The sequence below is a fragment of the Crocodylus siamensis genome, chromosome 9 (assembly GCF_052110815.1).
Source record: "Crocodylus siamensis isolate JL-2025a chromosome 9, ASM5211081v1, whole genome shotgun sequence".
Taxonomy (NCBI): domain Eukaryota; kingdom Metazoa; phylum Chordata; order Crocodylia; family Crocodylidae; genus Crocodylus; species Crocodylus siamensis.
The window spans coordinates 48,356,618-48,379,135 of NC_143403.1; the positions used below are offsets into that span (position 1 = coordinate 48,356,618).

General features: G+C 48.8%; 1 protein-coding gene across 2 annotated transcripts in view; it reads right to left on the reverse strand.

Moving 5' to 3' along the window:
- Positions 1-8,682, reverse strand: part of OSBP2 (oxysterol binding protein 2) — a 341,188-nt gene extending 332,506 nt beyond the window's left edge. Inside the window, exon 1 of one of the 2 annotated variants that reach the window (XM_090061927.1) lies at positions 8,357-8,682. In XM_090061927.1, coding sequence (XP_089918053.1) covers positions 8,357-8,592 — 236 coding nt within the window. In that variant the 5' untranslated portion in view covers positions 8,593-8,682. The remainder of the gene's footprint in view (positions 1-8,356) is intronic. The other variant, XM_090061928.1, reaches the window with a different exon arrangement.
- Positions 8,683-22,518: the final 13,836 nt, after the last annotated feature.

Consider the following 22,518-nt stretch of genomic DNA (forward strand, 5'->3'; position numbering starts at 1 on the left):
TGTACATAGTGGGACTGTCTGTACTCCTCATGGGGTGCAGGATGGAGCTTCTGTGCACTCACAGACCAGTGAAAAAGATATTTCCATCAGGCAAATCCCTGAAAGCAACAAGACCACACAGCTGTGACAATAATCTGGCTTGCAGAGCCTTTACTAGTGATAACATGCAAGAAGGAATACCCACCATGAATCCCAGACCACCAGAGTGTGAAGGGCACAGAGGCACAATGACCATGGAATCTCAAGGCCTCCAAGTCACTTGGAAGATGTGGTTCAAACACAAAACACAGAAGGGTAAAAACCAGCAGGCTTTTGATAACAGAAGAATAGTACATGATGTATAAGAGTCTGCCTTCATTTAGTTATTTAAAGTTTATCTTTTCCTACTCACTGCCCAGCAGTGGTATAAAAAGAGAGTGCCTATTACCCAAGATTTTCATGTCAGTTAACTGCAGCAGTTACTAGTCATAACTACAGTTGCGACTGGTTGAGTTCTGTCATTCCAGCCCCCTTTTCATTTTAGTCTGTTCTTTTGCATTGAACTCTGTATGTTCTAAACCAGCAGTTCCCAAACTCTGACAGATGGTGCACCACCAATTTAAAACAATACAACCTTAAGTCCCACCAGCAAATTTTTCAGTTCAACCTTAAGTACCACCAGGTGGGGTGGAGGGGCATAGGGTATGTTGGGGGTTATGTGTATGTGGCAAGTTGTGGGGACAGGGTGTGGGGTGAGGGAGGGTTGGGACCCCCACGTGCTCCCCCCATGGTGCAGCAGCAAGCAGGGCGCTCAGGACACCCAGCAGAACACGGCTCTGCAAGGGATGCATGCCCCACTGGCAGTCTGTATCCCTGGCGGTCCCCATACTTACCAGACATGGGAGGGAAGTTCCACGTATTGGACCCAGCTGTGTGCCTGGGGCTTCCCTCTCCTACAACGCAGCCCCTGAGGGGAAGGCAGCCAGCTCCAGTGTGCAGTGCTTCCCTCCCATGCCCAGCAAGTGCAAAAGCTGAACATGTCTGTGGAGAGGCTGCACCACTTACTACAATGTGCAGCGGTAGCCAGAGCTGGGTCCCATTGGACACCTGTTTTGGGTGCAAGTGCCCTGAGCACCCCCACCTGCTGCTGACACATACCAGTTACAGGTTGTCTGCATATCACTGGTGGTATGCATACCACAGATTGCAAATCACTGTTCTAAACTATACTTTTGCCTTCACAGCTCTGAGAGTGCATTTACACGTTCATTAAAACATGCATTTGCCTATTTTAATGCACATTAATGTGTTACCAAAAAAAATGCTCTTTAGCTAATGTGCATTTTCCAGTACCTCACAATGGAAGGCACTTTTACATGTGCTCTGGAGAATTGCTTGGGGGGGGGAGAGGGGGAAGCAATCACTTTAAATCAGAGCACTTCCAAGAGCCGCTCTAATTAAAGCACTGCAGCATCTTGTGTAGTAGCATCCCCATGCTTCAGAATGGTGGTTGGGCGCTTGAACTAAGACACAAACAAGCTTTAGTTCAAGCGCCCCCACTGCCATTTTGAGGCAAGGGGATGCTACTACGCAAGACGCAGGAGGCTGCTGGAGCACAGCAATTACCACGCTCTAGCAGACTCGATTAATCAAATTTGCTCGTCGCAGCAGCCTCTACTCATGTACAGCCATCCAGAGGTATTAGATTTAATGAGCATCATTTAGAATGCGTTAATGAACGTGGAGATGCATCCAGAGTCCATTAAACTTGGTCGTCTATGAAATAGCCGATTCAGTATTTATGCATGTTTAAACTGAGCAACATCAACAACAAAAAGTGGATACTGTGGCAAAGTGGGAGCTCCCCAACCAGCCACAATGCTCGTCTCCCACCGCCTCTGAGCACACCGCCCATCTATGTTTCCTGCCACGCCTTGCTTGCTGTTAAAAAATTACTGTCTTAAATTAAGCAGGCAGCTGCCCATTCTGGGCCCTGGTATCTAGGGTCTTTAATACATGCTCCGATCTCTCCTTACATGTCCTATGCCTTGCAGATGTTTCCAACAACTGTGTAAAGCTCCAGCCTGAGGCCAGGCCAAATTTACTGCAGTATTAGGCCTCTCACAACCTGCCCTATTACAAGCCACACATACTGCATCTCTCTCACTGAGGCACCTCACAGCCCACCGTCTCTCACACAGTCTCTTCCATACCGTCCTTGCTGGGCCCCACTTGTATCACTCCTCCCTTTTCCCTGGTGCTACGCTCACCCTGCCCTTACCTGGGGGTCCTCAGGCTTGATTCCCTTCACTCCCCAGCCAGCAAGTGCATAGCCTTTTGGGCATCTCCTACTACCCTCATCCAAGTGAGCATTGGGCAATTCACAAAATACTGCGCAGAATCTGCCCTGTCTTAGAGCCAGGTAATTCCCCCCAGCTGGTCTCCGTACAGGGCTGCTGACTCACCCCCTTATTTCTCCATGGGTTCTCCTCAGCCACCCTCCAACTGGCCTTAGGCCCACCTGTGGCCTCAGGTGCCCAAAGGCTTACCTGAACCCACTTCAGCCCCCAAGTTAACAGGACCTCCTCAACTGTTTCATTTACTTAGATGCAGCCCTTCAGGTGCCTCTCTGCACCTTTGCCTCCCCTGAGGCACATACTCCACCCCCTTCTCTACAACATTCATGTCATCAGTATGCTTATCATGTTTATTTGAAGAGACCCATAATGCACAGAACTTATTTTTTTAAAAACCTCTTAAAATAATAACCTTTGGTTTCTTTTAATATCTATCACTCACAGATAACAATAGGCACCAAGGAAATACTCTGCATTCAAAATAATCGAAAACATCAGATTACAAAGAAAGATTGTTAAAGCACCAGATGTTATACCAACTTTCTCCTTCCTAAAAGAAGGACATTTCTTTACTAGTATTATGGGCTTTCCTAAACAAAGTTCCAATATGATACTTTTTCCTACAGTTTAAAATATTCCAACTCTCCAATTACTAAATTATTACTGATCATCTAACCTTTGAATCTATGACTGACACAAGTACAAAGACAACCTAAAAGTACAAGATGACCATTTTACCTATTTTTGTATTGCAGTACAATAAGCAAAACTCTTAAGAGATCATGAGGCACAATAAAAGGTCTAAAGCAGGGGTGTCAAACATATGGGCTGTGGGCCAGATCCATCCCATGGGTCTTGGACTGACCCCATATGTAGTTCAGAGCCAGTCTGGTGCACAGGCTGGACCCAGCACCACAGGTACTGCATCTGGCACAGGTGGTCAGTCTGATGTGCATGCTACATGCAGCGCCCATGCTAGACAAGCCCTATACTCAGTATGGATCAGGCCGCAGCAAAGCCAGCACACAAGGCAAGTCTAGCAGGTCAGTGCATGTCAAGTGCACGCCACATTTAGCACACCCCAGCATCACTTCAAGGCTTACTCTCCACAAAGCAGAAAGGGCTGGCACAGAGCACATACTACATGGGGTGCCTTAACTGACCGGCCGCAAGTGCTGGCTCTAGCACTTATGGGCAGCCTGAGCCCAATGTGAACCAGCCCCAGGTCTACCAGGTCACCCCATGCCTATACACCATGTACAGAGGAAGCCCCAAAGTGGGGGCAGCACAAAGCACACAGGGCTGAATCAGATGTGTGCACTGCATGCCACACAGAGGGCCAGAACAGGGCATATACTGCACACACAGCCCCACCAGACTGGCCCTGCACACTGGCTCCAGCATGGCCCAATCCAACCTGTAGACTGGCTCAGTGACTCTCACCTGCTGTCCCTATGAGCTGGATGAGTTTGACAGCCCTGACCTAAAGCAAAGAGTACTAAGCGTGAAGTGCTGTTGTAGCCATGATGGTCCAGGAAATATTCAAGCAACTAGAGGCTTTTTTGGCAATATCTTTTATTAAACCATTCTGCACAGTTTGGAAAGATGTCAGACCAGCTTTTGGTTAGAAAATGGAAGTGGCATTTCTGTCTATAAAGAACAATATTAAGTGCATTCACTCATTGCCACTACATTCAACGGTCAAGATCTGGGTAGAATTAAGAATATTTAGAGTGGAAACAAACAGGAAAAAAAGAAAGAATGCTTTAAATAAAAAAAATAACCCTAAACAAAACACGAGTGCTTCATGACTCCTGCAGCACTGATATGGCCTCTCTATAATTCCCAACCTTGCTGTCCTGGGGTCACAGCGCAGTCCACCCAACATGACTTAGCACCAACCTTTAAAAAGGACAAAGGCACACAATTGATCTTCAAGATCAAGGGTATCAAACTCACCCCAGAGTACGATGGGGTATTTCTGTTTGTCAACAGCTGCTGGGGGTGAGGAAACAAAATGCAAATCAGGGAAGGTGTATGGGGTGGAGGTGGTCTTGGTGATAGGGCAAGCACCTACTGCCTGCCAGGAATTTGAGAGTTGACATAGGAGGTGGGGGTGGGCTGGGGTTCAGCAAATGCTGTGGGCCTCACTCAGTGAAGGTACCTCTGTGTTGTTTCGAAGGGGTCCGAGGTGGTGCTTCATAACATGGGTCACTCAGTACCTGTCAGCAGGCTTGGTTTCCTCCAATATGGGCCTTGACATTGCCCCCAGGCAGCTGGGCTTTGGGTACTGAGAAGATGAGGTTGACTGGTCAGGGGAGATGACAGCAGGCTGAGCGCTGGGTTCATGACAGGGTGGCTGGTTGTGATGATAGTAGGACAGATGGGTGGGATGCTGTCAGGATAGTTGCCTGGTCTTTTCTGAAATTAATGATGATATCTGAACTGTCCTCTCAAGGGCTCACGCATCTCCTGCTGAGTCCTTCTGAACAGGAAGAGGGATTTCCTAATACTGTCAATCCCTGCTTAACACTGTTTTGATTGGTGCTATTTCACTATAACACTCATATTAAACTGATACTTTCTTCCATTTATTCGGCAAACCTCCAATCCCTGCCTATGGGTCCCCCCCAACCCAGATTCTACCCTGCACTCCTAGCTGTGGAAACAAACGCCACCTGCTCAGACTCTGCTTAAGTGCCATGCAACAGAACCAGCAGAAACACACAAATCACTGACCCAGTTGTCACTAGTTACTCCATCCCCTGCACAGCCTATGGGAGCAACAGCTCAGGTCCCTGACCTGCAGCTGCCTTCCCCCACCCTGTAAAAACATCTCCAGACATCACCATAAAAAGGAATTAAGGAATGAAGAAAATACATGGGCCTTTTAGCCAAATAAATGTGTATACCCACTAGTGCAGATAAGTACAAGCAGAGCAGTTATTCTGAAGGAGATGAAAGACATTCACATGTCAGTGCTCACTCGAGAGGCCATAAATAAGTTTGCTGACCAACTCTTCCTCCCTGCTATCAGTCGTTTCCCTGGAGCAGGATCCCTTCCAGAAATGTAAGCAGTACAAGCACAGAATGCTCCCTCCACCTGACCAATTCCCTTGACAGCTGTAGTCCATTTAAAATGAAGGTTGCAGTGATGACCAAATGTGCACCAAAGGTTTTAAAACTCATGGCAAGAGCTAGCAGTCTGTTCCTTCAGTCACAAAGTTCTCAATATTTTACTTTCAGAAGTATTGGGTAAAGTTTTGTAGGGTATCGCTCAAACAGGAGCACACACAAGTGGGGAGTGGTGGTCTCCAGGAGCTTTACGAAGGTATGGATGGGGGACATGATATCACAGATTCTGGCTCAAGCATTTCCAAAGCAGAAGTTTTCATTAGCACAGCAAAAAGTATAGGTTTCTGTAAAGAGAGACTGTATAAAGGGTACATGCCCCAGTACTTCAAGAGGCAGCTGTCCAAAACCAGCAAAGCATCCCTGGGGGCACAGGGAGCCCTAGAGCATTAATGAGCATTTCACTCCAGGAAGGACTCAGCAAAATGCCAGACTAGAATCCAGTCCACCAGTAAGAGGTACCTGAACTTCCAAAGAGGTGCAGCCTTTCTCTTTGATACTGAAAGACAAACCTCCTCTCTCCTGGGGCTTGGGGGGAAGGCAAGAATGAAATGCTTGCAGGCCTTGTAGCCTCAGAGCAGCAGCTGCAGGAGTGGCACTCGCACAGAGTATCACCAGAACAGGCATGCTGACCTATTCAGCAGGTCTGTTTCCCAGGCCAACCTTGCCACTGTCTTCTAAGCATGACAGAACAGATACACCACCATCAAGGCAGACCATGGCCACGCTGGGGCACAACTGCTGTACAGAGAGAGAAATCTGTTCATGAGATGCTGCTGTGTAACTGACAGATGGAGCACACATGAGCCATACTTCATTTTACTCCTCATTTTCAGGCCTAAGTCTTAGAGGTAAAGATCAGAAGCCCAGCTCTGCTCACAACTGGCCCCTGCATCCCAATTCAGGTTTCCCATCACAGCTCACTAACCATCTCCCACCTCAGGGACAAACCACTGTGCCCCACACTACTCCCCCAGTCTTGTCTTCCCATCCCAAGCTCTACCCTCCAATGCCAAGACCTTCCTCCTACCACCTCAGCCTGATGAGAAGTCCTGAGTTCAGACAGAGTAACAAGCTTTCCACCCCCACTCTTTCAGCCAACCCTACCAAACACCCATCCTGGCTTTTGACATCAGGAAGCACCAGAGCCCCTACTCCAGCCTGGTGAGGGAAAGGGGATGGGGGAGGGAACTCCAGCAAAATATCATTCCCAAAAAGCTAGGACAGTGATTCTCAACCAGGGGGCAATGGCCAGGTAACAAGAAAGCCCTGAAGGCTACAACACTCAAGAGGCTTGGTCTCTGGGACCAGATGGTAAATGTCTGGGCCTCCACTGCCCAGACCTCCAAGTACATCTCACCCCAATTTTGCAGGGGGTCCAGAAGGCAAGCCAAAACGTCATCCAGGATGCAGGCACTGCTCACCAGCATTCAGATGCAACTCCTGAACCCTTCGCCATACCCTGAGGTGCCCAATCACACACTCCACAGCCACCTGCTCAGCCAGTAACTGAAAAACTCCTCCCTGACACTCAAGTATCTGACGGCAGATCTCATTAGCCCCAGGCTTTGGGCTGTGAGCACCACAGGCAAACATTCCCCACTGTCCAGGCACCAGTCTAGACCTTGTGAAGCCCAGGGCACAGCAGACCTTACCCAGGCACATGCTGACCATGTGGGTGGAGCTGTCCTCAATGGCGCACAACACTGTAGCAAAAGGGAGAAGCAGTCCTGGTGTCTGATGTACTAAGCCAAAGCATTCATACTCCTAGTAGCACTGATGGCCCCCAAGCAGTTCAGAAAGGAGATCTGGGAAAATCTGGCTTTTGACACTGGGGTGCAGAAAAGCATGACACCAGTACCTCCTAGATGGCACAGCATACCTCCCAGACAGCTTATGCGGATTTCAAACAGCCCACACACTGAGATTTGCAACAGATGGAAAGCTATTGGCAGTTACCAGCCCCAGATGGCAATTTTCAGCTGCTTTTCTACTATCATGAGCACCTTCAGAGGAGTGGCTCGCCTACAGAGTGACAGGTCTAGCTTGGTACAGAACTTCAAGCAAGCAGACCGCTCGGAGCCACACCGCTCCTCAGAGCTACCCACTCCCACAGGCCTTTGCTCCTGTCTGACCCAGAAATGGTGCTACCTGGTCTGCAGGAGGCCCCAGAGAAGACTGTTCTCCACCGAGCCCCTTGTTGCTTCCTCTCGCGGCACAGAGCCCTTGGATAAGCACGGCACAGAGCAAAACCTGAGGCAGCACAACGTGGGTGCTAGGGTCACGGAGCGCTGAGCCTCCACGCTGCGGCAAGCCAGTTAGCAGACGTGCTGGAGGAGGACAATACGCACAGCCAGGAAGGACAAGACTCTGCTAGAGCAGGAAGGCAGACCCGGGGGAACCTTGTGGAGCTCTTCTATGCGAAACTCAACACAGCAAAAGGACAGCAAGAGACTGCGACTGCCTTGTAAAGCAGAGCGCTCCTGCCCCAGACAAAAACTGACCAGCCCAGGAATGGCAACACCAAGCGCACCCAGCCGAGCCTGTCCAGACACCCACAGCGCCCTGCTGTTGCCACGCATGGCGTTTCACAAGGCTTTGGGCAGCCCCTGGCTTCAGTTAGGGCCAGGCTGGAGGTGCTGTCCACACCCCCGCGAGCGGGACTGGCGAGGGGGAAAGAAGAGAAAAATATTCCGGGGAAGAAGCAGCCTCCTTAGCTTCCCTGGGAAATCAAACGGGCCAACGCGCCCCCGCATGCAGGGAAGGCAAGCGGGGACTCCCCCGGGCTGGCGCGGGACAGCGGCTTGGCCCGGCCCGGCCCGAGGACACCCGCCGGGCCGCACGTGCTGCCGCCCCGCCCCGCCCCGCCCCGCCCCGGCCGGCGGTACCTGTAGTAGCTGAGCAGCCCGTTGCTGAGCACGAACCAGCGGCGCTGGTAGCCCTTCAGGTAGTTGGTCCACTTGAAGAGCCAGCCCCGGTACGTGTCCGATCCCGGCCCCGGCCCCGCCGCGCCGCCGCCTCTGCCGCCCGGGCCCGACTCGTGGCCGCCTCCGCTCATGGCCGCCGCCCGCAGCCGGACGCCGAGGAGCCCGCGGGTGCTGCGCGGCGCCGCCGCCCTCCCCATAGACCGACCCGCGCCCCCCGCCTCGCCTCGCGCCGCGCCGGGCCGGGCCGCGCCGCGCCGCGCCGCCCACGTGACCGCGCCTCGGGGGCGGGGCCCCCGTCACGTGGCCGCCGAGCGCCCAGCGCGCGGGGTCCCCATGGGGGCGGGGCCAGCCCCGGCCTCCGCCGGCCCCGCCTGGGCCAAGACGTGAGCGGGGGCAGCTTCCGCAGCTGCCAGCTTCTGTCACGAGTCGGGCCTTCCTTGCAAAATCCTCGAGCTAGACTTGAAGCATCAACAATTTCTTTACCAAAGCAGTACATTTCGGGCTCGTTTATTGCCTTCCCGCGCCTGAGCATTCAGGGTGCGCTCGTGGCAGGTTTTCAGGCTCCCCGCTGCAATCGCACGCGCTGGAAATTGGTCCCAATTTTCAAAATAGATGTCCTCGACCTAGACTTTAAGAAGGCCTTTGATGGGATATCTCATTCTGTTCTCATAAATAACTGGACAGGCTGTGAAGTACATGAGTACGCGGACAGGTGGGTGGCAAATTGTCTTGGGGTCGCATCCATAGGGTGGCGGTGGACAGGTCAATATCAACCTGGAAAGATGTGGGCAGTGGAGTCCCACAAGGCTCGGTCCTCGGACCAGTGCTATTCAGTGTCTTCATCAGTGACTTGGACGACGGCACGGATAGCACCCTTTCCAAGTTCGCAGCTGATTCCAAATTATGGGGCAAAATTAACACAGCAGAGGGGAGGGAATGGATCCGGGCAGGTTGGAAAAATGGGCAGAATGAAATAGGATGCAGTTCAACAAAGACAAGTACAAAGTGCTGCACCTGGGCAAAAAGAACTGCCAACACGCTTACAGGCTGGGGGACAGCCTGCTGAACAGCACAGCAGCGGAACGGGATCTTGGAGTCATAGATGACTCCAAGATGAACATGAGTCATCAGCGTGACAACAGGGCTAACCACACTTTATCATGCATTAGCAGATGCATGACGAACAGGTCCACAGAGGTGATGCTTCCCCTCTACGCAGCACTGGTCAGGCTGCAGTTGGAGTCCAGTTTTGGGCGCTGCACTTCGAGAGGGATGCAGAGAATCCTGATAGGGTTCAGAGGAGGCCACTCGTATGGTCAGAGGCCTGCAAGCAGAGCCCTACAAGGAGAGATTGAGGGACCTAGGTCTCTTCAGCCTTCACAAGAGAAAGCTGAGAGGGGATCTTGTGGCTGCCTATAAATTCATCAGGGGAGGGCAGCAGGGAATAGGAGATGCTCTATTTATTATGGCACCTCATGGAGTAACTAGGAACAATTGCCACAAATTGATGGACAGCAGATTTAGGTTGGACATTAGGAAGAACTTCACAGTAAGGGTTGCCAGAATCTGGGCTTCCAAGGGAGGTGGTGCTGTCCCCTACCTTGGGGATCTACAAGAGGAGACTGGACAAGCACCTAGCTGGGGTCATCTGCCCCAGCGCTCTTTCCTGAGCAAGTCAGTTTTGATGACCTACTGAGGTCCCTTTCAACCCTAATACCTATGAATCTAAAAGAAAGCCAAGATTCCCACTGAGTGGTTTGGCCATTAAGATTCACGTTAAAACCATGAGATTTAGGTCTGGGACAGACATTGCCTAAACCAGTTTGAGCCAAATCAGTTAAGTCTGATACTACATTCAACCAGGTTCATCTCAAACCAGTTTCAGACATTTTGAAAGTTGTTTATGTGCACTGAGTGTCTGCTCTGTTACAGGTTTAAACCAGTTTCTGATCACTTAAGCCAGTTTATGTGTAATGTCTGTCCCTAGCCCTGAAGGAATAGTTTGCGTTTTTTTAATAAGTGGATTTATGATTCTTGTTATTTACTGGCTTCTGAGCTTTTAGGATGAAACCAGTAAGACCAGTGATTTCCCACTTGGGAACAACACCTGTTTACCTTGTGACTCTAGACCAGTTCCACAACTCTGTTGCAGACATTGCCTCCATGCTCCTGCTGGGGGTTTGGGACAACCAAGAAGTGACTTCCTCCAGAGGGGCCTCTCTTCTGTGCACATGGGTCAGATTTCATATACAAAGGCAGGACTTTGGGAGTTTATGGGTCCCCCTGCAATGCAGACAGGATCATTTCAACAGTACTGCCACCCCCAAGTGATCAAAGAACCTGAGTCAGTCCTCAAAACCATGAATCTGGCTTTTAAAAAAAACGTATATTTAAACTTTAGAAAAATCTTGGTTCCTTTCATTTGACTTCTGTTTTTCTGAGTCGTTATAGTATGCTTGCATCAAATTTTCAAGGTTTTTTCCTGGCGTTGAGAGAGAGAAATGTATCTCATTTTTTAAAACGTTGAGAGACTCTACTCACCTGAATCCAAAAATCAAATATGATGAGACTTTTACAATCATAAGAACAGATGGCATTGATTCAGCTTAGAATTCTGTTTTGCTATACTAGGTCTCTGTTTTTTTAAGCAAAGAAAGAGCTCCCACTAACCAAAGATACAAGGTACTGTGGAGAAGAGATTGTCCCTTATTTATGCTTGCACAATGGCTGGCGCAACAAGGGCTTAGGGCCTGTGGAGGCTGTGGAGAGATAATAACAAAACTAAACAGTCAAAATAGCACGTGCATTTAAGCAGAAGATCTGCCCTTCACTTCTGTCTAACCTTATTCTTATCTCCTTTCTATTTTTTCTCTCTCTATTCCATGGGCGACTGGTGCCTCCTGAGTCGGGGGGGCACTTGCCCCCCACTCCCCCAGTGGACAGTCAGTGACAAGAGGGTAAGGCCCTGGGGGTGTCCCCCACAGCCAATCCCGAAAGCGGGGAGGGGGGTTCCCCACAGCCAATCCTGGTGACCTGCAACTGGCAACACTGTGCCACTGGCACTTCTAGGCATGTTGCTGGCTCTTCCAGGTCAGTGGGATCGGCCGTGAAGGGACCGCTTCTCCTGGCACACTCCCCGGCTGGTGTTCTCAGGAGGAGGCACCAATGCTCTCGCCTGCCCCCTGCCCAGGAACACTGTTTTGAGGGGGTGCACCAGCGCTCTCAGGGGGTGCATGCACCCCCTACACATCACCACTGCTCTATTCTATTCTAAATTAGATGCAGAGGTATTCATTGGGATGAACAGACAGATAAATAAGACAGAGTGGTATACATGGACAGAGATAGATTTGACATGTATTTTATAAAACATGATAGCATCACAAAAGACAGGAGAATAAAATCTGTATGGATTGAGAGGGTTTGGGATTCTTAATCAGACTATTCAACACATTTTTATTAATAGCTGCTTAACTCAAATTGGGGATGTCCAACTAGTGACTGACTGGTAGAATGGACATAAGTGGATTAATGCACAGGCCAGCAGGGCCTAGGCCCAGAGTCCCCTACCAATCATGGGATTCCAGATGCCTGGGTTCCCATAGGAAACAGCAGGTTTCCCCTTGCAGGCAGGCAGCATTCTAGCCCCAAGCAGCCCCTTGCAGGCTGCCAGGAGTGAGATACAGAGAGCACCATGTGCATGTATGTGGCTGCACGCGTACATCCTGCCCGGAACACACCAGGCAGTATGAAAGGCAGCTCCCTGTAGGTATGTGTATGGAGGAGACCCCCAAGGCAAGGGAGGGAGTGGGGCTGGGGTGTTGCCCAGCCAGGGTGGTGCATGGGACCCAGGACTGGGGTGGCTCATCCAGGAGGCTCAGGGGATGTGGCTTCCCACCACTGTGCATGCCCCCCAGGGGAGGTATGGAGGCGGGCATGTGCTCCTGCAGATTTGTGCATAGGGCAGATGCTGGCTGCTCACTGCAGGCTTGGGGCTCTTCTCTCTGCTGACTTTTCCCCAGGGGCCCCGAGCTGGCCATGCATACCCTGCCCTCCTGGCAGCTGCAGGGGCAGCAAGTTGTGCCTCCCACTGCTGGGCGAGCAGGGGATGTGCAGTCCCCAGGGCAAAGGCAGCAGGGCGGAGAGCCCCAAGCCTGCAGTGGCCAGCCCACATCCTCCCTCACCCTGCCTGGGTCCTTTTCAGCTGTGGCGGAAGGAGGGGAGGCGGAGAGCAGGGAAGAGAGACAGGAACGTACCCTCGGGGCAGATCCACCCAGCTTCCTCCCCTGGCCCACTCCATCCATGCAGCAGTGGTAGAAGTGGCTTCAGGAGCTGCCTGGAGGTCAGGGGACTACATGCCACCAGCACAGGGCATGGGGGAAGATTCTGAGAAAGCTGCAGCAGCATGTGGCCCATACAGCATGTGGCTCCTGGTCATGTCAAAACTGGAAAGTCATGACTCAAATGTTTAAGAAACATGTTGGATAAAGGATAAGTACCCCCACAATACACACAGACACACACATATACACACACACACAATTAGTATGCCACTGATCACAGAGACCCACCAGCAAAAACTGACTTCATATTCCTAAACCCATGCCTGTTACAGATGCCAAACCCTTCTTAATTCCTTCCTATCTGCCCCCTCCATTACTGCGAAAGTCTGTGCACCTTCAGTAATCTAACCCCACTTTTAACTTCACTCCTTCCCATCAGCCAGATTCTGTTTCCCCCCTTGCACACAGCTGTGCCCACCACAAAGATCTCTCAAATGCTTTGGGGTTTGTGTGGTAAGCGTGGCTGTATCCCTTCCATGAGTCATGTAATCAGTTATCCCTCTGGCTTAAAGAAGTATACATCACTTGGCAAAGTTAGGTAAGCCAGGTAATCAGGTATATCAGAGATTTTATACTATCAGAATATAAGAAACTGAGAATGATTCTAACTGTACCTTACAGAAAGGTGATTTTATATCACCTCCATTTAAAGACATTAAAATGCTAAGAAGCTCCAGATGGCTCAATCTGATTAAAATGTTCTATTTGTGTCCAATTAGTTGATTACCTGTAAATTAACAAGGTGAACAAGGAATGCTGAGGCACTTACAAAATCTGACTGAGTTCTGTGGTGATGCCACTAAGAAATCAGCAGAGAATCTAGTTAAGAAAATAGGAAAAACAAATGTTATAAGCTTTAAAGATAAAATAACAAACTATCCGAAGCCAAGCCTAGAGCTACATTCAGATCATTAGTATCTGATGAGGGAAGAATTAACAACAAACAGTCATCGCTTGTACATGGAACCAGAACATACATGTTTTGTGTTTTTTTCCAGTCTGGTCCTATGTACAGACTTTGTTCATGTGGGTGCTCCGTTAGACCCTGAGCTTAAGCAAAGACTACTTCCATGCAGAATTAGAACTCTTAGAATTTTCTGTGTTTATTATTTTGTATAGGAAGTAGATTAGTTTCTAACTAAAAGAGCCAGATTTTTGAAGGCATAAAGGTATTAGCAATATGACATCTAAATACCTTTAAAAATCTGACCCCCTAGAGAATAAAAGTAACTCTTTATGGACAGGCATGGATGATGCAGCCATTGCTGAACATGTTTTCCCCAGCACACCATATTCTTACCTCTCATATAGAGGGATCTGTCCAGGAGAAGAAAAGACCTAAGTCTCTGTGCCCATTCAGTCCTTGGTCTCTGCTGAATGCTGAGATGACTGCGTGTGAACTGGACCAACTAGTAAGGATGGTTTTCAAGAAAATTAGACTGGAACACTCAATCCCACCCGCATAAGCCAGTATAAAGCTCTTGCTAGTACCACTTGTAACCATCATTAGAGTTGCTTTTATGGCCTAAGTTTAGTATTTGGACATTGAATTTGGCCACAGCAGAACTGAAACACAGAACAAATTATGCAGTCTTTCGTGCTGTCTTTGTTCTTTCACTGAAGCAATGTAACACAACTTAGGTCCAGAGCCTCACAACATTGAACAAATTGGGCTTCACTGATTAAAAATTAGGTGTGCTAAAGCACACCTAAACTGTAGCTTGTAAAGGACACCCTTTATAAGATGCCAATTATAACTCTGTAGTTTGCACACACAGCTGTGGGCCTAATTTGAAGGCAGCATGATCTGAGTGGGAGGTTCTGTTGCCTTGACCAAGTTGTTTCCTAGCTGTAAAATTGGGATAATATTATCTGCTTTCTAGGAGTGTAGAGTTTTGGCCATGTGAAAGCTGTAAAATAATGGCAGTAATGATTATCATTATGAATCCTATTAAGCAGATATTTTTCTAAGAACGTATTACTATCATGGTACAAAAGAAATAACCCCTCAGAGAAAAAAAACATTCCTTTTTATGCACTGGAATTCAATAGCAAACTCTGGATCCTAATGAAAAGTTGTTAATTTCTATTTATTCTGCAGACATTTTCAGTTAACTCAGTTCTAAAAATAACTCCCTTCTCTTTTTTTTTTTTTTTTTTTTTATAAGCTGATTAATTTTGGTTAGTTTCCTGCATCTGAAGTGGGCCACTCCAGTCTGAGAAAGTTAAAGCGCAGACTTTGCTTATTCTTTTACTGACCTAGATAAAGGATATAAAATTGCAAATAACTACCTGATGAGATTTGCTTTTGTCCCTGTTAGACAGTCTGCTGAAAGCAGCAAAATAACTATTTGAAGGTACAGATTATATGAGTGAAGAAAGCGTAAAAATAGCTTCATTGAAAGTATGGGCCAGATCCAGTCTTGTACTAAGTAGGAAAAAAATTCCCTATAGCCTGTAGTACTACCTGCTTGCTCTAAAATGGGTTTAAATACTTCTAAGACCTGCTAGTCTAGGCATAGTTTGTAGCATCTAGTTAATTTAGCTGGGTCCTTCCTGCCAGCCTCACAAAAATCTCCTGTCTCCTGAGAAGTATATTTTATCTCTTTGAGAGCTTGTGGAAACAGCATTGAAGCAGGTATATGTAATCAGTGTCCTTTATTTAAAATAGTAGAATTAAGCTTATGTATGAAATAACAACAGTCTTCAACCAAAACACAGGCATAAATCATCACCCAAAACAGGGCCACATACAGAATCACTCAGGAATTTGAATGATGTAACAAGAGAAGGTTTTCTGGGTACTATTCAAATAAGGGCATGCAGCAAGAGTAGCAAAGGATCACAGAATCAGACAGAAGAAAGCTTCAGACATACCCTGGACAAACCGTTTCTTGTTTGATTCCTCCTGGGTTCAAAGTAACAAGACTCAGTACATGCTTTGTTAATAAAAATCATAGTATAAACATTCCTGAGTCCATAAGCAATTTTTCTTCCGAAGTGGAACAACCTGAAAGATCCTGGATTTTTTACTAACAGCTTAACAATTCTGGAAGCAGCAGACCAGTTAAAGTGTATCACTATGGATACCAAAGTGGAAATTCCAGCTTTACTCTGCAGAGCCCCACCTGGCTGAGCTGTAAACAGGTACCGGGTCATCTGGTCCAATGAGTCAAAGTGGCCAAATGCAACATTGGCCACAACACTCCCTTGTGAACCATTGGTTTTAAAACTTGATGTGCATTAATTATGCTAGCCTCGTCCTTGTGTGTACTTCTGAGATTATCTAGACTAATGGAAGCCACAAATAAATCCCACAGCCTCCCTGAGTGCTAGTCTGTTCTCCTTTCCTAATCTGAGGCTCTGCTTTCTGCTCCCGGTCTGATCTACTGCTCTACTTTTTGCTTCCTGTCTTACCTGCGCTGTGCTCCCTGTCCCCTCCCCAGTCTGCTGTCTGCCACACAAAGGCTGCCCAAGCCACATATGGCACATGTGTCATTGGTTAGACACCCTGATCTAGATTTTACCTACTTGAATAACTTCAGTAGGTCCAGTTTTTGTTCAGTTCTCCATTAGGCAAATTCTTGCTAAAGTCCTATTACTCTGTGGCTCTGGCCTCTTCATAAAAAGTTGCACCTGCTTAACTTGGACCCTGAGAAATAAATTATTTACACAGATGTAATTGGCATTATACTTGTGTAAAAAAGTAGTACGTGGATAAGGTAAATACCAAACCCAGGGTAACTTCCCTCAATTACAAATCAGAGGAAAACTCTCTACCAGCATAAATTATACTACTTTATGTTCCATCTGCTCATGTTCGTTGTAGGATAGACTTTTGCAAAAGGCAAACAGGCTATTACTTGTTCTTCTACCACATATTGTTGAAACAAATTAATAACTATCTGTTGTGTGCAACTACCCTGGGATATATGCAGATCTGTCTGCTCCTGAACCTGATATTTTTTACATAAGTAAACAAACCATTGTCTCCCCTCTCTCCAGGGCCTAATGGTGTGATGTTAAACCAGGCAGACATTTATTTCAGTTTAAACCTATTTTATCTATCATAAGTCAACTAGAAATAGTTTTAAGCTAAGGGCATAGGCACACAAACAAATTGCAGTGCGGTAGAAAAGGGGCATGGATTTATTATATGCTAAAGACCCCATGGTAACCACCTGCAGACAGCTGACCCGACCAGGGTGCGGGGCCCAAGGCAAATCAGTCCACGCGGGGCCCTGTCCTCTCTCCAATCCCATGGGCCCCAGACCCAAAGAAGCTGCCACTGCCGGCGGCGGCAGCAGCTTCAGCAGCAGCAGCAGGAGGGACGAGAGCGGCCGGACATGGACCGCCGCTACTCCCAGCTCCATGCCACCGCTGCTCTGCCCAGCTCTGTGGGGCCCCCAAAACGCAGGGCCCAGCGCAGTCATCCCAATTCATCCCCACCCTAGGGATGGCCCTGCCTGCAGAAGAGGAAAACTATTGCAAAGTAGCTTTAACCTTTTTAATTCAAAAGTAAACTGCTGGGCTAAAAGCACGCACACAGGCAGTTACCCTGAAGCAGAAAATGCATCAGAAAGCCTCAGTTTCCTTTACCTCATTGTAACTTGTGTCCCTATCCCTTACTTTAAATGGTGGGGTTTTTTCAATTTAGCTTAAAACTATTGGAAGTGATTACTGAACCCTATACATCATTTCTTAGTATGGTTCCCTGGTTGCTTTTTTGCAGGCTCCTAGAACTTGCTATAAAGGTTGGTTACAGGGCAGGAAGCACGTTTTTTTCCTCCACTTAATGTCAATGCAGGTAAATGAATTTGTTTCCCCCATGGGGGCCTGTTAGTACTGCCCAGGAAACACTCTAGGGACTCATTAACCGTGAAACCTTTGGAGGTTTTCCAGTGCAATCTTTTCTACCTCTGTGAAACAAAATCACTGAGTGATCTCATCTGTTTGCATACGGAGTAATCTTTATCTTGTGCTTTCCAAACATTGTGGTTTCCAAGCAGGATAGCAAATTTCACACAACTTAGCTACCGTATTGAGGGTTGGAATATGTTTCTTATGATAATATCTCATATTCCTACAGCAACTCCCACCCAGAAGGAATCTGAAGTATTTTACAAATTGTATGAAGTTTGTGGGAATCACCACACTAACCAATGAAATGCAGTCATCTCTAAGGTGAAACACTGCGGCTATTTAACAACCCACAGCAATACTACAAAACAGTTTAAGGCGATGAAAAATAATTTATCCATTTGCAACTTTAGGAATAATTTTAGCTTAATGGAACGTAATGATCTTAATTGGGAGAAGTAGCTTCATAATACTGATAAGTAATAGCCATATGTGAAAAAAACAAAGTCAGAGACCATGCCATCATGATATTACTAGAAGCATGAATTAGCCATACAAAGGAAAAAAGTTGTAAAATACTCCTTGTGAATGCAGAGGGGAATTATGACACAACGCCCCAAACAAACAAGTTCATAGTGAAAACTGCAGAACTAGCTCTGGGCCTCGTGTTAGAGTAGCATATTATTTTCCATTGTCCATTTGTTGCAGGGTTTTCTCAATATTTTCCCCAGCTCACGAGGACTTTGAGATTTAAGATTCCAGTAATGTACACTGCAGATATTACAAAATCCATCTTTAATTCTTTAATTCACTAGCTTGGAGTCTTTTTCAACAGAAGAAGCCTCCTTCTGCTCCTTTTTTCATGCATGACTACCTCAGCATGACTTGTCTCCATGAGCATAGCTAACATTTTTCCTTGCTCCAGTGTGTGAAACGGTAACAGAAACTTAGTTAAACTTATTTACCGTGATCATTCTCTCGATTTCTTCATTGATTGGTGCTCTTCCGCCCTCAATCAGAAACACAGTCCCTCCACAACAAACATTAAAAGGAGTAGTGTAGCTCCAATGTTGAAATACAGTTGAAAACAAAAGTTCACGCTTTCTTATCAGTTCCAACCATCTAGTGATATGTTGAGGATACTCTAGCACAGTGATTCTTAATCTTTTTTGTACCAAGACCCATTTGTAAACATTGATGACCTGTCCTGACTCAATGGCCCTCGCTCCCAACCCACTGCCCTCCACCCCCAGGCCCTGCCCCCCCCATTTATGGGGCAGGGAGGTCCCCAAGCAGCCCCAAACCACCCCTCGCAGGCTGGAACTCTGCCACGCCTTTGATGAAACAACTGGAAATTGTTAACCAGGCGGGAGGCTGCCCGTTTGATTGACCTGATGCAGAGGCCATATACATGGCTCTGAACCTCCCCTTATACTATGTCCCATGCCTCACAGCTGGCATCCATAAGTTCACTCTAGTGCCCCCACACTGCAACCTGCACTCCCATACCCTCATACTGGGACCCTCACTCCTATGCCCTCACACTGGGGCTTGCAATCCTTATGCCCTTACCTCAGGACTCTCAATCCCTGTTGTTGCAGGATCTTTCCCTGGTCAGGCTTACCACAGATCACGAATAGGCAGGAGAACAGTGAACAGGCTTGGTAGCTTTTATTACTGAATATCAACATAGCCGCGCAGCGGCTAGAACTCACCACGCTTCACGTGCCCTAATGGTGCGTGAGACCGATGAACCTGGCTAGTGAGTAGTTTCTGGGGTTACAGGTAGCCGGGATCAGGCGGGTCTCTGCATCCTCCTTCGGTTGGCCACTCCAAAGGCCGAGCCATGTCCGTATTAATCTGCCGTAAAGCGTTCCGAGTCTGTTGGACGCAGAAAGAACCCTGACGATCAGGTGCAGGCGCCCTTTATAGCTTAGGTGACTGTCCACGGGTCCGCCCACAATGGCGCGAGTTTGGGCGCCCGCGGATCGCTGTGGGGCTTGCCCTCCGGTTACAGGGGTGGCTCCCGCTTCGGGGATGCTCTCACCAAGTCCGCCTGCCAGGACTTTGCTGTTATTAGGTTCAGTGAATTCCCTGGCGCGTGCACGTCCAAAAGCGGTACCTCCTGTCCAATCCGGTCCGGAGTCTGTGAGGGCTCCTACCTCCCCTACACCCTCGCCCAGGCCTCCGTTATGAGTCGAAAGGGGTGCCCCCCTCTCCTCAGCCGAGGTGGGGTAGTCCCTCGAAAGAAAATTGTCCTGTTAGCGACATGCAAGCTGCTCTGCCAGCTCCCCGCCGGGGCTGGCTCCAGTCTCTTGGTGAGTCACGTCCGCCTCCTGCCGGAGGCCTGTGTTCCCCGATTGGGGTTCCCTCTGTGCGGCCAGAGCACACCGCCCCTGCCTGGGCTCTGTTTCTGCCCAGTACCACACGGGCTGGCCCACCTCCACCGTTTCCGGCTACAGGCCACGCTGGTTGGGGCTGGGATAGGGAGCTCCCCCACCCCAGCCTTCACAATCCAGTCAACAGCCCCCAGGGCCCTCCGTCCCTCGTGTCCTGCCCCTGCGTGGCCCTACCCAGCTCTAGAAGACCCTCACCGGGTGCCGATCTGCCGTCCCCCATCGTGCCGCTGCCCCACCGGGAAGCGCCTCCTTCTCCTCCGGCTCTTCCAGTCCCCTGAAGCTCTGCGCCGGCGCCGCTTTTGAGCCACCCGGCTCCTTGCCGCACCTGGGGAAGTTAATTAAGGCGCGTGCCGCCAAGCCCCGCGTGGGGTTCGCCTCCCGGGCTCTCGTCCCGGCTGCGGCCATGCCACCACTCTCGCGCCCCGCGTTCCCGCGCTGCCGGCCCTGGCCGGGCGTGCTCCAATCAGCGTGGTCAGCCCTGGGGCTCTCTGGGGTCGGGGCTCTTCCACAGTGACGTGCGGTGGTGTGATTGCATGAGGCACCTTTCGATAGGCCCATGGCACTGACTGACTGACGCTGGACTCCGCCTTGTGGAAAGTTCTAGCTACCACTTATCTCTTACATTGATGGCAGAAAAACAACTGTGGTCTGCCTAGCAACTGTTACATAACTCTGTGTAACTTTTTCTGATTGGCGAACATGGCCACTTAACAAACATAGTGATCACAACATGCCCCCCGGCCATGTGAGCCAAAAACTTACAACAGATACCAAAACAGACTTAACACGTTTGATCTCTGCTAAGGAGGTTACAAACAAATGAATGGTGCAGCATAATACCAACTGTAATGAGTTAAGTGAATAAATTCAATCAACTAAACCAAGGTGCGATTAGGCTGCCAGGTCAATATTACAATACACTTTGGATCTCGCGGCAAGTGTTATTCGTTTGAGGAAGGCACTCATAGTAGGTGACCTGCATAGCTGAGGTAATTTGATGATGAATGCAATGAATGATCAAACCAACACAACAGGATGCTATCAATACAACAATTAGAACTGTAAATAGGGGAGTTAGTAGATTTGCCAACCATGGTGAAAGCCGGAGGTTAAATGCAGATTGGAACGTTGCAGCTAGCCAATTAAAGGGGGTCTGGACAATTGGACGCGTATCCTCAGCTACCTTTCGGATTTGATTGATGGCTCTAGAAAGGGGCTCCGAGGCGTTATAGATAACGAGACAACAGGTCTCGTCTGGCGCAGTGAGGTTAAGCACTGCGCAGAATCCACCTTCTTTGGCCAACATGAAATCTAACACAAGGCAGTTTTGGAAGGCAACCTTAGAAGTATCCTGCAACTGCCGGTTGAATACTTCCAAAGCGTCCACCGTACTATTGGCCAGTCTGGCTAGCAATTCCAGAGTTTGCAGCTGCTGGATGGCCAATGCCGAGGCGGAGGCTCCAGTAACAAACATGCCATACAGGGTCCACCCAGTGGTAAACTTCCTGCGCTCAGTTTCAGTCATATTAGACCAAAATTTCGACTCCCCCATGACACCTGTAATTTGTTCATTGGGGATCACATTGTGGGTGCTCCGGACATGGTTGGGAAATGTAAGCGGGGCGGTCCAATGGGTAACATTGGAAAACTCATAGGGACATAGTGTAACTTGGACCAAAATACAACACACATTGAAATGATAGGGAAAGTGACTGTACAGAACGGCTTGGGTTGAGTTTTCGTCTTGTTGACAATAGAACATAGTATCGTGGGGAGGTGGGATCAGTGCTATTGGTGGGGGGTGTCTAATGTTAAAGAGGGCCAAAACGGTTTTAGATGTGGGCTAAAGCATCTGGTAATGAGTTTGAATGCAGCACGATGAGCAGGTGGACCAAAGTGACTGCCCATCGTTATAAATGTTTTTACGGGGAATAGGCGAAATGCTTCAGCCTATAGTGATCACAACACCTGTGTCCTCGCACTGGGCTCTCAATCACATCCTTGAGCTTGTGCCCCCATGCTGGGGCTCTCTATACTATGCCCCCACACTGGGGCCTCATCCCACATGCCCCCATACTAGGGCTTCTCAATTCCAAAAAATCCCATGCCCCCACACTGAGGCTGTCTATCCCATGCCCCCACACTAGGGTCTCATCCCATGTTCACCCTCACTGGGGCTCTACAATCCCAAACATATATATCCCAACCCCCTTTTTCAAGCCTCAGGCCTTGCTGTGGACCTGGACCCTGCCTCAGATCCCCTTCTATGACCTGGGCCCTGCCTCAGGCCTCAATCCAAAAGCCTAGGCCCTGTGGTTTTATCTCCAAGGTGTGCACCCCTAGCCTTTCTCCTACTCAGGGTCACCCACAAGGCAGCAGGGGCTGAGGCTTTCTGGCACCCCGTACTCTCCCTTCACTAGGGAGGTACAGGCATGGCATTTCCTGGAGACTGCCCCACCACTTGCAGGCCACCACACCATCCAGCCCCAGGAGGGTATAGTTTTAGGTCATGCCCCAGGAC